The sequence below is a fragment of the Schistocerca serialis genome, chromosome 1 (assembly GCF_023864345.2).
Source record: "Schistocerca serialis cubense isolate TAMUIC-IGC-003099 chromosome 1, iqSchSeri2.2, whole genome shotgun sequence".
NCBI classification, from domain to species: Eukaryota; Metazoa; Arthropoda; class Insecta; order Orthoptera; family Acrididae; genus Schistocerca; species Schistocerca serialis.
The window spans coordinates 237,675,021-237,690,150 of record NC_064638.1 but is presented as its reverse complement, the minus strand read 5'-3'; the positions used below and the strand labels follow the sequence as shown (position 1 = coordinate 237,690,150).

At 43.0% G+C, this 15,130-nt stretch overlaps 1 protein-coding gene across 1 annotated transcript in view; it reads right to left on the bottom strand.

Moving 5' to 3' along the window:
* LOC126461835 (prolactin-releasing peptide receptor-like) overlaps nucleotides 1-5,443 on the bottom strand; it is a 580,944-nt gene extending 575,501 nt beyond the window's left edge. Inside the window, exon 1 of the mRNA XM_050096030.1 lies at nucleotides 5,261-5,443. Coding sequence (XP_049951987.1) covers nucleotides 5,261-5,443 — 183 coding nt within the window. The remainder of the gene's footprint in view (nucleotides 1-5,260) is intronic.
* Between the last annotated feature and the right edge of the window lie 9,687 nt (nucleotides 5,444-15,130).

Sequence of the window (15,130 nt, the reverse complement as noted above, 5' to 3'; positions counted from 1 at the left end):
CCATCTGACATATTGAACTCCTTTCGACGTTTCATGCATCTATGGAGCTTTTAAATTAGTCTGCAGTACCTCCAGTATCTATTTATTGTCAATTCTCTTCCGCCATGAAAAAGCTTCTCATTAATATACCTATTCACTCTGGAGAACTGGGAAAAAGCGCAGGGTCACATGCGGTAATAGGTATGTGGTGCCATTCGTGTCTGTTTGATTTTAGCGAAAACTGCCTAAGAGTTAAGGTTGTGTGGCTGGGATCCTTACAGTGCCGGCCGAGTGACTCTCTCAACGCATACCACTTTTCTCTCAGTGCAACACTACATCGCTCTAGTGTAGAAGATATTGAGCCGTGGCGGCTAATTTCACTATCAATAACTTTTAGCTGGCGTCTCACCAGCGGGCGCAAATTACTCCCTTGTGCGGTTACCGCTGCCGCGCCTAGTCTTCTAAGGCGGCCGCTAGAGTCACGTCTAGGGAGAGGCGCAGGCAGTTGATGGGTAGTTTTCGAACAGTGTGGAGCACAGAATAGCAGCAATGCTTTGAGCAACGGACACACGGTGCGAATCGGCACGACGTCTTTACCAGGTCATCGGTCTCTCTTCTTCGCCAGGATATTTAGGAATGGCTGCATTGCGTGCAAGGGACCACGACCTTCAAGAAGCCCGAAGAACTTCGCGAACTGTTCGCCATTAGTTGTCTCATTCGTAAGCCAGAAAACATAGTCCAAATCAGGTAAAATTTCGGTATCACTTGACAGAAGATTTCAGCAAAACACACGACCAGGAAATTATTAATAACCTGCCACAAACAGTTTTGCAGGGTGTTTTCAGAGAACACGAGCAGAATTCCTAGGACTTCGGATTACCCAAAACTTCCACTTGCAATATCTCTAAGGAACGATAAAGTGAACGACGCTCACAGCAAACTCAATGACGTACAAAGAGAGCTGTAGACGAAATTATAGAAGATTCAGACACCAGACACACGTAATAATGGTCACTGATGGACCAGACGGATCCGGCAGAACGTTCTTTTACATAACTTTGGCCCCATATCTTACGTGATGAAAATAAGGCTCTCCTACTAGTAGTTAAGACAGGAATTGCGGCACACCTATTTGACTCTCTTCCCAAGTTGTCTGTTCCTATCCACGAAACATCCTTGTAACCTATGAGACTTAATTTGGAACAAGCTGAATTAGTACAAAGAGGGTCATTGACAATTTGGGATGAAGTTTCAGTGGTACCAAAACAAGCATTATGGATCGTCGATCGGGACCTTTCTTTAAGAGAACATACAGTGAAGAGCCAAAGAAACTGATACACCTGGATAATACCCTGTAGGGTCCCCCGAACCCGCAGAGGTACCCCAAGATGACGTGGATTGGACTCGATTAAAGTATGAAGTAGTGCTGGAGGGAACTGGCACCTCGAATGCTGCAGGGCCGCCCGTAAATCCGTAAGATGGAGTGGAAATATTTTCTGAACAGCACGTTGCAAGGCACTGCAGATATGCTCAATAATGATCATTTCTGGGGAGTTTGTTAGCGGAAGTGTTTAAACTCGGAAGAGTGTACCTGGAGCTACTCTGTAGCAATTTTGGACGTGTGGGGTCTCGCAGTCTCCTGCTGTAATTCTCCAGGTCCGTCGCAATGCACAATGGACATGAATAAATGCAGATGATCACACAGGATGCTTACGTACATGTCACCTGTCAGGTCGTATCTAGATGTATCAGGGGTCCCATATCACTCCAGCTGCACGTGCCCCACATCATTACAGATCCTCCACCGGCTTGAACAGTCCATCCCTGACATGCAGGGTCCATGGATTCATGACGTTGTCTCCATAACCGTACATGTCCGTTCACCCGATACAATTTGCATCGAGACTCGTCTGACCAGGCAACATGTTTCTTGTCATCAACAGTCCAAAGCTGGTGTTGATGTGCCCAGGCGAAGCGTAAAGCTTTGAGTCGTGTAGTCATCAAGGGAACACGAGTGCACCTTCGGCTCCAAAACCCCATACGATGATGTTTCGTTGAATGGTTCGTACGCTGTCACTTGTTAATGGCCTAGCATTGAAACCTGCAACAATTTACGAAAGGGTTGCACTTCTGCCACGTTGAACGAGTCTCTTCAGTCGTCATTGGTCCCGTTCATGCAGGATCTTTATCCGGCCTCAGCGATGTCGAAGATTTGCCTTTTTACCGAATTATTGATATTCACGGTACACTCGTTAAATGGGCGTACCGGAAAGTCCTCACTTCATCGCTGTCTCGGAGATGATGTGCCCCATAGCTCGCGTGCCGACTACAACAGCACGTTCTAACTCACTTAAATCTTGATATCCTGTCAGCAGTAACCGATCTAACAGCTGCACCAGACACTTGTTGTGTTATAGTTTATAGGGGTTGGCGACCGCAGTGTCGTATTCTCCCTGTTTACACATCTCTGTATTTGAGTACGCATGCCTATAACAGTTTCTTTGGCGTGTCAGTGTACAACGCTCACCATTATGGTCCTATTACCAGAAATATGTGCACAGATGATCAAGAACATAGTACTTGACTCTACATCTAGGTAACTGACAACTTGATATCTAATAAGTCTCACCGGACACCGTAAAGATTACAAACAAATTCTACAGTTAAGAAGATGACATAGTTCCGACAATATTTCCCACTAACTCTATTAATGCCAAAAATGTGAAAGAACTTATCAACACATCAATACTGTGTCCAAAAAGGAAGAGCACGAAAATAAATGAAGAAATTGTAAAGAACATTGTGGAGCGAAATGAAAAGATTTATTGCAGTTGTTACTCCGTACAATACGACGAGAGGAATGACAACCAGTTATATACTTTAGATTTCTGACATACATTAGATCCGTCGTTGTTACCGTGAGATAAAGAAAATACTATTGTCATATTGGTAAGAAACATGAACGCTAAACAGGGCGTAGTCAATGGAGAATGCATAGCTGTAACGAAAGTGAATGATTTTACAGTGCTCAGGTGATTTATAAAGGGAAAACTGTTGTAATACAATGGACAAACTTAACACCATCTGATCCAAGCATGCATTTTCAGTTGACAAAAAGACCACTAAAAATGCATCCCCTATAGCTATAACGAAGACTGGGAGAAACGCTTCAAAGAGCAGGATCGCATTTAGCAAATGTGGCTTCACTAATGGATAAGGGTAACAAAATCTACTAACCTTTTTTTTTATCTCTTCAAGACATTGAAAAAGAAAAAGGACACAAATATTACACTATTATGTCAAATATAGTTTACACTGAGACATTGTAGTGCTCTGTAAAGAATATTGCTCCGTATTGCACTATATGATCAAAGGTATCTGGATACCTGGCTAAAAATGACTTACAACTTCGTGGCGCCCTCCATCGGTAATGCTGGAATTCAATAAGGTCCTGGCCCACCTTTAGCCTTGATGACAGCTTCCACTCTCGCAGGCATACGTTCAATCTGGTGCTGGAAGTTTTCTTGGGGAATCGCACCCACGGCTCATGAAAGGCATCGATGTCGGTCGGTGAAGTCTGGCACGAAGTCGGTGTTCCAAAACTTCCCAAAGGTGATCTGTAGGATTCAGGTCAGGACTCTATGCACGCCAGTCCATAACAGGGATGTTATTGTGATGTAACCACTCCGCCACAAGCCGTGCATTATGAACTGGGAAACAAGAAGGTGCTTAAAACATCAATGTAGGCTTGTGCTGTTATAGTGCCACGCAAAACAACAAGGGGTACAAGCTCCCTCTATGAAAAACACGACCACACAATAACATCACCTTCTCCGAATTTTACAGTTGCCAATACACAGACTTGCAGGTGACGTTCACCGGACATTCGCCATACCCACTCACTGTCATCGGATCTCCACAATGTTATTCGCCACTCCTCACAACGTTCTTTCACTGTTCAATCGTCCAATGTATACGCTCCTTACACCGAGCGAGGCGTCGTTTGGCATTTTCCGGTGTGATATGTGGCTCATGAGCAGCCGCTCGACCATGAAATCCATGTTTTCTCATCTCCCGCCTACCTGTCATAGTACTTGCAGTGGATCAAGATGGAGTTCGGAATTCCTGTGTGATGGTCTGGATAGATATCTGTCTGTTACACACTACGACACTCTTCAACTGACGGTGGTCTCTGTCAGTCAACAGACGAGGTCAGCCTGTGCGCTTTTGTGCTTTACGTGTCCCTTCATGTTTCCACTTCACTATCACATGGGAAACAGTGAACCTATGGATGTTTAGGAGTTTACAGACGTATGGCACAGGGTCGAGAAGTGCGTTTTTGTGCTGTACGTGTCCGTTCACGTCTCCACTTCATTATCACATGTGAAACAGTGGACCTAGGGATGTTTAGGAGTGTGGAAATCTCGCGTAGAGACGTATGACACATGTGACAAACAATCAACAGACCACGTTCGAAGTCCGTGAGTTCCACGGGGAGCCCGGTTCTGCTCTCTGACGATGTCTAATGACTACTGAGGTCGCTGATTGGAGTACCTGGCAGTAGGTGGCAGCACAATTCACTTAATACGAAAGATGTATGTTTTTGGGTCCGAATACTTTTGATCACATAGTGTATGTGCATGGCAATATATATATACGGGGATGTACCGTGAATCCATGTTTGTTACTTTAGGTCACTCGATTGATTTTTGAATGTGTTTTCTCTTTATTCCCACAACTACCAATATCCCAAAGTCTATAATTATTCCAAATACTATCATTTATGAATGTTATTAAGGTGCGAAAGATTCCCATGGGTCTCCTGGTAAAAATAAATGGGATACCGTGTATAACAGTACAATGCATGCGACGTCTGGAGAGCTTCAAATTGCTCGAATACCATAATTTCTAGAAGTCTGAACAATGACTGAAAACACTAAGCCTGGGTAAGATTCTGACTGCTGAAGGAGATGTGAGTGAATCTTGCCGAAAAGTTTCGCATTTCCAGATTACTCGGTCGGCTGCGCGGCTTACAGCTTGCTTGGATGTTGTTCAAATGTGTGTGAAATCTTATGGGACTTAACTGCTAAGGTCATCAGTCCCTAGGCTTGCACACTACTTAACCTAAATTATCCTAAGGACAAACACACTCACTCATGCCCGAGGGAGGACTCGAACCTCTACCGGAACCAGCTGCACAGTCCATCACTGCAGCGCCCAGACCGATCGGCTAATCCCGCGTGGCTAGCCTGCTTGGAACAGGTGTGAGCGGCTGACCTACCTGCATCATGGGCAGGCAGTAGCAGAGCGTGCGGCCGAAGACCCAGTTGTTGAGGATGAGCACGGCGAAGGTGGCGGGCAGCACGGCGGCCGCCTGCGCGAGGTTGGCGACAGCGAGGCTGGCGAAGAGTGCGCGCGTGCCGCGGTCGTGCAGCTGCGAGCGGCACGCCACAGCGGCCAGCATGGCCACGTTGAGGGCGGCGCCGGCCACCGCCAGCAGGCCGTACAGCGCCGCCAGCGCCGGCCACGCCGCCTGCAGGGAGCCCTTCACCTGCGGCCGCGCCGCCCACGCCACGGCCGCCGCCTCCTGCTCCTGCTCCAGCTCCAGGCTGGAGTTGCCGCCCCCAGCGTCGGGCGCGGCGCTTCCCGCCTGCGCGCTCGCCACGTGCCGCAGCAAGTTCTGCAGGAAGTCGCCGTTCCCCCATATGTCTCCATCCTCCATGGCGACCCTCCTCTTTTTCCTGTTCCCGGCTGCCTGATTCTGTCACGTCGAACACTTTATACCGGCTGCATGATTCCGTTCACGTCAAACAATGTATACGACTCTTTGCACACTATCTGCGTTCCCTAGAGCGAAGCGTGGTATAAACACATTTACGAACTTTAGTTGTCACTAGCCGGTAATGCTGAATTCTGTCCACTTCTTATTTCATCCTACAGTTATACACAAAACGGGTATTACACCACTGCAGTAGCATCTTTGCATTGTTTCGGCTACACAGTTTTACGTATGACTCCCTCACAAACAGTACACACACACGAGAACTTGCATGTCCTTATCCAGAGGAATTATCCGCATTGCTTACGTGTGTCAAGCGCTGCCGGCAGTTCTTTTTCCCACAAGTCCTACACTACTGGACAGTCAGTCAATCCAACTCACGAGCCAACAAGCTGAGCCCACCATTGCCGGGTGTTTTAACGATACTCCGTCGCTGTAGTTAGAGTGGACCGCTCCGCCTCGAAACCAGATTTGCCTCCTACAACAGATAACATAAATCATGCGAATGTCTTACTATTCTGAGTTTTTAAATACTTTTTTATATTACTTAAATTAAAAGAGTTAAAAGCATACAACAAAGACAATGCTGAAGTGGTATTTTCCAGAAATAATTTTATTAGATGGGACTTGATGGGTAGGTTTTGAATTTCTTACTGTCTGATTAATTACCACACCTTTCGATATAACAGTTCTTCTGCCTTTTCGTACGGAGCGAAAACAGGCTGTCAGCCGGCCGAAGTGGCCGTGCGGTTAAAGGCGCTGCAGTCTGGAACCGCAAGACCGCTACGGTCGCAGGTTCGAATCCTGCCTCGGGCATGGATGTTTGTGATGTCCTTAGCTTAGTTAGGTTTTAGTAGTTCTAAGTTCTAGGGGACTAATGACCTCAGCAGTTGAGTCCCATAGTGCTCAAAGCCAGGCTGTCAAACACTGTCTTGTGCAGAGTGGAACTAGTTGTTTTAATTTTAATTCCAAGAGTTTTGTTCACCTACCGATGGTAAGGTAATTCAATAGAAAATAATGAAATGTAAATACAGTCAGTCTGTTTGAAAACTGAAGACAAAAATTACTTATGGCTCTGAGCACCATGGGACTTAACATCTGAGGTCATCAGTCCCCTAGAACATAGAACCACTTAAACCTAACTAACCTAAGGATGTCACACACATCCATGCCCGAGGCAGCATTCGAACCTCCGACCGTAGCAGTCGCGTGGTTCCAGACTGAAGCGCCTAGAACCAATCGGCCACCGCGGCCGGTTAAAAATTAGTTACTGAAATGGGTGATCATGCTTTTCACTGCTCTCTGTAATCTAGGATATTGTTGAGGTTATTTGTTGCTCCTTTACGGAATATTATTTTATAGCTTTCATTTTTCTGGAAAATAGGACAACAATAAACAAAATGAGAATATAAATATTTAATTTATTTTTCATAAAACGAAACTACTATCTTCAGATGCAAAGAAGTGCTGCAGTCAGTCGCAGAATCCGTATTTGATTGCAGATTTCATGGTCATCATAGTTGCGTTACCAGAAGAGTCATATAAGCATAACCATCTGAGAGCATAAACACGTGACAAAAAAATGTTCAAATGTGTGTGAAATCTTACGGGACTTAATTGTTAAGGTCATCAGTCCCTAGGCTTACACACTACTTCACTAAATTATCCTAAGGACAAACGTGTGCCCGAGGGAGGACTGGCACCTCCGCTGGGACCAGCCGCACAGTCCGTGGCTGCAGCGTCCGTGACCACTCGGCTAATCCCGCGAGGCATAAACACGTGACAATTGACGTTAGCATTTACATGGCTGAAACAAAAGTGTAGCTATCTGTTTCTGACATGTAAGAGTAGTGTCAGTTCACATTTTTACGCTCTGCCATGGTGATTCGTATATTACTTTTCTGGTAATGCATCGATGATGACTATGTTATATTCGAAATACAGATTTACAATAAAGATGGATCTCGCGACTGACTGCTGCACTTCTTTACATTTGAATACTCAGTGCTTGTTGTGCAACACCGGTATCCAATGGATGGCACTTTAGTCTTAGGATATGTTTTTTATAGCTCGTCATCTTCAGTGGAAAGAGATGTTTGTTGAAGTCATGCAATGAAATCTTTCACGACGGAAATTTACGCGTTGTTTATTTCTTTTTTGTGGGCATTAGGTCCTGACCTAAGGCGTATTTCCAAGCCTAAATGTTGCGTCATCCAGTGCTGCGACGTCATCAGTGACCGCAACGACTCAGAAAGCATTTACAGCAGGGCCGGTCACAGCGTACCAGACGTCACGCTTGCAGCGTGCGCAGGCCACGGGCGGGCCAAGGGTTGGCCCCTCACTCGGCCTTACTCGGCTCTTCTCGGAAATACCCGCTCAGCGCGACATGTCTATTATCATTGCAGTACGGCACTTTTCGGTCGACACACCTTGCTGAGTTCGGCAGAAACGTGCGGTCAACGCCGTTTACTCTTCGCTATTTCTTCTTGCTATGATGGACTTTAACAGGTGCGGTGGCTGTCTGCACAAAAAGTGGCACTCTGGAGATATATCACCACAATCCTTTAAAATGAACGTGAATAACAGAAGGATGGGAACTGTAAATTCGCATAAGCGACGGGTACTGCTTATTTGCTACGAAATGACATAGTACCATGAAGAAATAATGTAAACTTCTAGATGACAATGGAAGACCAAGAAATTGAGGAGCGCCGGATCAAAACCCGTTATAACTACTTTTGTTGTATTCTCGTGTTTGAGCTGTAGGGGGGAGATACGGGAGTAATAATACATGCTGCCACAAAATAATTTTCAGCGCAACGCGACATCAAGTGTTTTATGGTGTGCTCCTTCTTTTTATAGCTTGTGGAGCCATTTAGAGATCACTATTTGTTACTTTCTGTATTAACAGCAAATGCGGATTTATCGGTATTTGTTCCGGCGCTCCTCAATTGCAATGAACGGCAGACGGGATTCATTGTTCTATACATCAAGAAGCAATTTGTCTTCAATTTTCTGGATGGAGCCCTTGAAGCAATAGTAAAATTTCTCAAGTCGCACTCATTATTTCAATGTTGGCTGCAACAGTTACCAATGGAAATGAACGAACAGTACGGAGACTCCACATACTACTGCAAAGTGCGTTGGTTAAGTCAAGGGGTACCACTGGAACTTTTTCAATTTAAATCTCGCTAGTGTTGAGATTGTGAAAGAAAAAGTAGTGCAGGAACGAAAATGGGATGAATGGATTGGAGACTTTGCGTTTTAAGTAGACTTGAAACCGCATTGCCCATTGTAGGACACTGCAAGATAACTTCTTTCTGATTTTATGGGGATACATTTAAAGAGAAAAAGACGTTTCAAGAGGGTCACATTGTGACTAAGACAATCCAGTTTCCTTAGGTCACTGGCGGCGAAGAAAGTTCGATGTCTGAGCAATTCATTGTGGCCTTACAAGAATTACAATAGTTTTATAAAAGTTTTGAGGACACTTTTAACCTTAGGTCTATTCTCGTGCTGTTTTCGAGAGCGTTTGCCGTTTCATTAGAAAGCGCCCTAAGCCTGTGCAAATGTAATTGATTGATCTGCAAGGTAATTACAGTTTCTGATAGAAATCTTTTTACGTTAAAACTGTCCACGACGTCTTTCTCACTTAAATTCGAAGTCTCCATAATGAGCTTGCAAAAGTCAGTAATATTTAGATCCACATATTTTTGTAAAATACTTTTTTTCGATTATGAAACTAATTAAGTCATGATTACGTGACAAGTTGAGTGCAACGTCCTGTGTAATTATCTGCGTTAGTCCATATGCCGACACTTTGTGCCAGATAGCAATTATATTATGCCTTTCGCGCGCCAAACGTAATTAATTAATAGTGATAAGCTGTGTTGTTTGTACTGCAAGGTGTTTAGAAATGTGAAAAACAAAACCAAGTCATATGCAGTAGGCCTTTACTGCCATTTAAATGCGACGCGTTCGCTGTTTTGCACTCTTCCCTGTCCTCGCGCTCAGACAGCGCGCCGTTGCGGTGGGGGAATATGTGAAACAGGGCTGAGCACTCCGGCACACACGACCCGGGCATGGCCCACGAGCCGAGGTCTTGGCCTCTCCTGATGTACAGTCTCAAACAAGCACAGAATGCCGCATTCTTTACACGTACCCATGCAAGATGTATTTCAGCTAGATGTTAGCAACAACGTCTTTCTCTGGTATTCTGGAATCTGCAACCGCATAATTTCCTCCTCTGACGAAAAAAAAGAGCTCTGTCAGACCTATTAATAGCAATAGGATTCATGTCTGATGGTATGGACGTCACTCTTGCCTTGCTAACTATCGCGACTCTGTTATGCTTCTGCCTCATAATTGATACTGCAGAATTTACCTCCATGGTTCGCTACTTGAATCTTGTCCCACATACCAGAATACAACCTTTCACTGACGAAAATTACCTTAAAATTAACCGCGTCCAGGTCGCATAAGCAGAGTACTCAGAAGACACGTTTATAACGAACAAGAAAGGTACGCCACCATTTTAGCACTGCAATGGGCATATGTCCGCCACTTGCCACATCAGGACTACAGGAACTACAGAAAGAGGCAGAGGCTTTAACATCCGATTTAAGAAACACAAAGACAGCCGCCTCGACGACACGGATAAGTCGGCAGTAACACTTCATTCACTCCGACCAAGGAACCAAAACATTTGTTTCTCCGATACTACGGTTATACCAAGATCCAATCACTGAGAAAGGCCAATGAAATTTATAAGCACAGAAACGATTTAAACAGAAAATTTTAATGATTGTTCCCTCTAGGGGGACCACAGTCATGCAGAAATTTTTGAACGAAATTTCCACAGTTTGATGTAGATTTGTATCCATTACAGTTCGGTAATGTTTCTTCGCTACTCAAAATTTCAGCCACATTATGTGTCTCTGATTTGCTCTCATATCCTTCAATACGACGACTGGCAATGCAAGACCAGGTATTCGTTACTCTGAAGCGCCTTTTTAGGCACTTCAAACTTTTTTTTGAGATTTTAAAAAGCACTTGAGAATGACTATGAGACTAAATTCGTAATTGTGTGAAAGAAATGAACACAAATCTGCAGCGAAACGGCGGAAATGTCTTTCAAAATACTTAAAAGGGAAGCAGAAGGGTTGAAATTAGACAATTTGTGGGTGTTAGGGATAAGTAAAGCAAACAGCGCTGAGTCTTCCCCATTATAAGCTGCAAGACACACATCGGCCCGACTCCGTGATCTTAAGCAGCGATCTAATGACGTCACGATCCGACCGCTCGGTGGATATGTGTAAACCGTCTTCCTGAGCTCGTTTGAGATTTTAACTACTTTCTGTGTAGTTGTGGTTTCTCATGACGTCTTCAGCATTGGAGGCAGAGAAATATGCCTTGGACCGTCATTATAGGCCATAAGAAAGTCACTACGTTAGTTGAAAGCTTTTTATGCTATAAAGAAAATCATTTTAATGAAAGAAGTAGGAAGAAATATGTAATTTTACTAGAAACGAAGTTGATGTTTTGTATGAGATAAAACAGCAGAGGCATAATTTTTCTAAAATACAACATTTCACTTCGTGGTATTCAGAAAACTACAATTTCATCAGCAGTAACAATTTGCTGTAAGTATTGTTATTGCATTTGCACTGATGCCACGTATTAGTTTAAGAGTAGACTTTAGATTTTCTCTGCCAACAAATTAATTTTTTATGAATTCTTGAATTTTACAAACATAGATATTTAGTACCAGCAACCAGAAACCGAATGATCCGTAAATGAAAAAAATCTAACATTACTGTAAAATAAGCTGTTATCTTAGGAATCGTGATGTCACTGTATCAACAAATAAATAAATAAATAAACGGACTTGATTGCTCTAGCAGATTAGTGAAGATTCGGACAGGAATCAAGCAACGTAAACCCTAGTACCATATATTTTCATTGACAAATGGTTCAAATGGCTCTGAGCACTATAGGACTTAACTGCTGAGGTCATCAGCCCCCTAGAACTTAGAACTACTTAAACCTAACCTAAGGACATCACACACTTCCATGCCCGAGGGAGGACTCGAACCTGCGACTGTAGCGGTCTCACTGTTCCAGACTGTAGCGCCTAGAACGTCTCGGCCACTCCGTCCGGCATCTAACTGACAATACAAAGCAATCTCTCTATGAAGTATGTACCAAAAAAACTGATACAACTGATATTTAAAGCATGAGCTCGCTAAGTATTTTAGCGATTTGTTGATCTTTCATAATCTGTAAAGTAATTCTGTTTTAAAACGAAATATTATGTTTTACACATCATTTCCTGCATGAAATTGTAGTACACAGTGTTCCATGACAATTCATTTTAGAATTCTATATACAAGAAATGAAACTGGGGCAATACTTCCGTTTTAATGTCACTTCTATGCGTAGTTTATGTGGAACTCACTGCACAGTTCACTACAAGTGACAGTTAAAGCGTGAACTCAGAAAATATGTCTTGTGACACTTGTGATTCTAGAAGTTATTCCTATCCGCTAAGAAGATGGTACCCCTACAGTTATTCTGTAATTCTTCTATTTCTTGTAATATTCTACCTTTGTATGAATCTGGAGGTCGGGCTGAAATTTCTGTTTTACACTATACGGGGTTTTTTGCCTGATCGCTCACTTTTACTCAATGTGATGACGCCCCAAGAGGGCGAAACGCGTCATTATTGTTAAATAATTTCTCAAGGGAGTATATTTTTGTCTGAAACTACATAAGAATATTCATTGCAGATGCTATGCGTTTTTTGTTTGAAGTTTTGAAATAAATTACGTGAATGTTTGTTTATAAGGCCAGGGTTCATACTTCCGTCTTTTATCCAGATTTAGGATTTTTCAGCATTTCCCCAAATCACTTTCCTGCAACGAATCAGTGGGTGGCACATTTCTCATCCTTGCCAGGTAATAAAATGCTAGGACCTTAACGACCACGAAAGAGGCGGGAATTAACACTGGCCGGCCTTACGTTCTTGCACTGAATCGGTGATCCCCAACCTGGGGCCACACCTCACACCTCGGGGGGTAAGGGGGAGGGGGGAAGGCGTGGTAGATTTACTGGGGCGAGGGCACGGACAGCTCAGTAGAAGCAGAAATTTGTCCTCATTACAGTTAGCGAGTTCATTTTTTGTAGAGTTGGCACCATCAGTTTTGCCTCGTGCATCATCAAGTTGATGCTGACTCAACACATTCTTCAGTTCGTGCTCTACATTCTTAACTCAGTTTTATGGCTGTTGTGCTCTATAAAAAAGAAAAACAAATACTATGTAAGTTATGTGAAAACACTGAGTGAAAATGGCTGCTACACCGACACATTCCGACCAGTGTGTCTTGAACGTCATCTAACAACAGCTCACCCGGCATTGAAAATTAAAGTAAAAGAGTTCTTCCCTTCGAAAAAGAAATTCTTTAAGTGATATGAAACTTAATAATTTTTAACATTTTTATGCAGCGATATATATATATATATATATATATATATATATATATATATATATATACATATACATACATATATGAAACTGGACTCTACTGGAACCTTACAGCATGAAAATGAAAAAAAAATTGAAATGGCGTATAAAATTTCTATCTTCTTTTTCTTTAGCCCTCATACTATTGTTGAAACGTTAATCAAACGTTACATTCTTAAAGCAGCCAGGATTGTTTTTGGAGACGACAGTCAGTGAAATACGGTAAGGTACCTCTACCAAACAGCGGTGTGATACCTTGGATCAAAGAAATGGCCCCGAATGTGAAAGAACAGCTTTCTAAAAGACTGAAAAGGTTCCGTTTTTTGCTGCGGTGTGACGATTCAACTGATCTAGCTCAATAATCACTTAACAGTATATTACTGACTTGTGGAAGAAGAAAATAATGGAAGAAATAATGTTTTTTTTAAAAATAGCTTCACAACAAAATCAAAAGGTTATGATATATTTTCAGCCGTAAATGAATCTTTTGTTGATAACGGATTGTCTAGGCAATGAGTTATTTGAATCTGCACCGACGGAGAACCAAACATGTTAAATTCACATAATGGCTTCTTAAGTATTGCCAAAGAAAAATATCGTAATCTTAGTTGACTCTCGTATTATCCACAGACAAGTCCTAGCTTCTATAATTTTTCCTCAGAAACTGAGCTCTGCACTGCAAGTGGCTATCAGTGTAGTTCACCAAATTAGGTCTCGTGCTGTGAATACTCTTTTTCTCCAAGTATAATACAATGATCTGACTTATAAACACCAATGTTCACTCTTTCATACACAAGTCCAGTGGCTTAATAAGCTGTATAATTGGACATAAGGGGTGGAAATGGTTCTTTTGAGCAAAGGGATAGCTGAGCTTCATCATTCATTGATTGACGACCGTTTTATATTCATCACAGCGTACCTTGAAACCTCTTTGAAACTTTTAATAATATGAATTTGTAGCTAGAAGGTGGAAACCGAAAATAATGGATGACACTGATACCATAAGGGCCTTCTTGGAAAATACACAGCTATCGAGGCGTCGCCTCGTCATTTCCTCGATGCCCTGAACTTCTCGATAGGAAACATTGTTTTGTCCAGGAGTGGAGAGTTTTCATCAGTGAACACCTGGCACGACTACAAAAACAATTGTATATTTCTATAAAATGGAAATGTCGTGTGGCTAGGGCCTCCCGTCGGGTAGACCGTTCGCCTGGTGCAGGTCTTTCGATTTGACGCCACTTCGGCGACCTGCGTGTCGATGGGGATGAAAAGATGATGATTAGGACAACACAACACCCAGTCCCTGAGCGGAGAAAATTTCCGACCCAGCCGGGAATCGAACCCGGGCCCTTAGGATTGACAGTCTGTCAAGATGACCACTCAGCTACCGGGGCGGACCTATATTTCTATCTCACCGAAAAATATTATTTCGTGAAATCCGTTATCGTTTGGTTGAAGTTTATTGCCGGGTGGTGACACGCTTATGCATGTGGAATGCATACGAGATGAGTTCAATAATTTCCACAACGAAACTCTGCCTAGGAACCTCGAAGGAAACCAAAAGAGATTTTGGTCATACATAAAGCATACCAGTGGAAAGATGTAATCAATACCTTCACCGCGCGATAACAACGGTGCAGTCATTGATGACAGTGCCACTAAAGTAGAGTTATTAAATACCGTTTTCCGAAACTCCTTCACCAAAGAAGGTGATGTAAATATTCCTGAATTCCAATCAACAACAACTGCCAAGATGAGAAACATAGAAGTAGATATCCACGGTGTAGCAAAGCAGCTGAAATCACTAAATAAGGATCCATATTATATAGCAGTCAGTTTCCTTTCAGAGT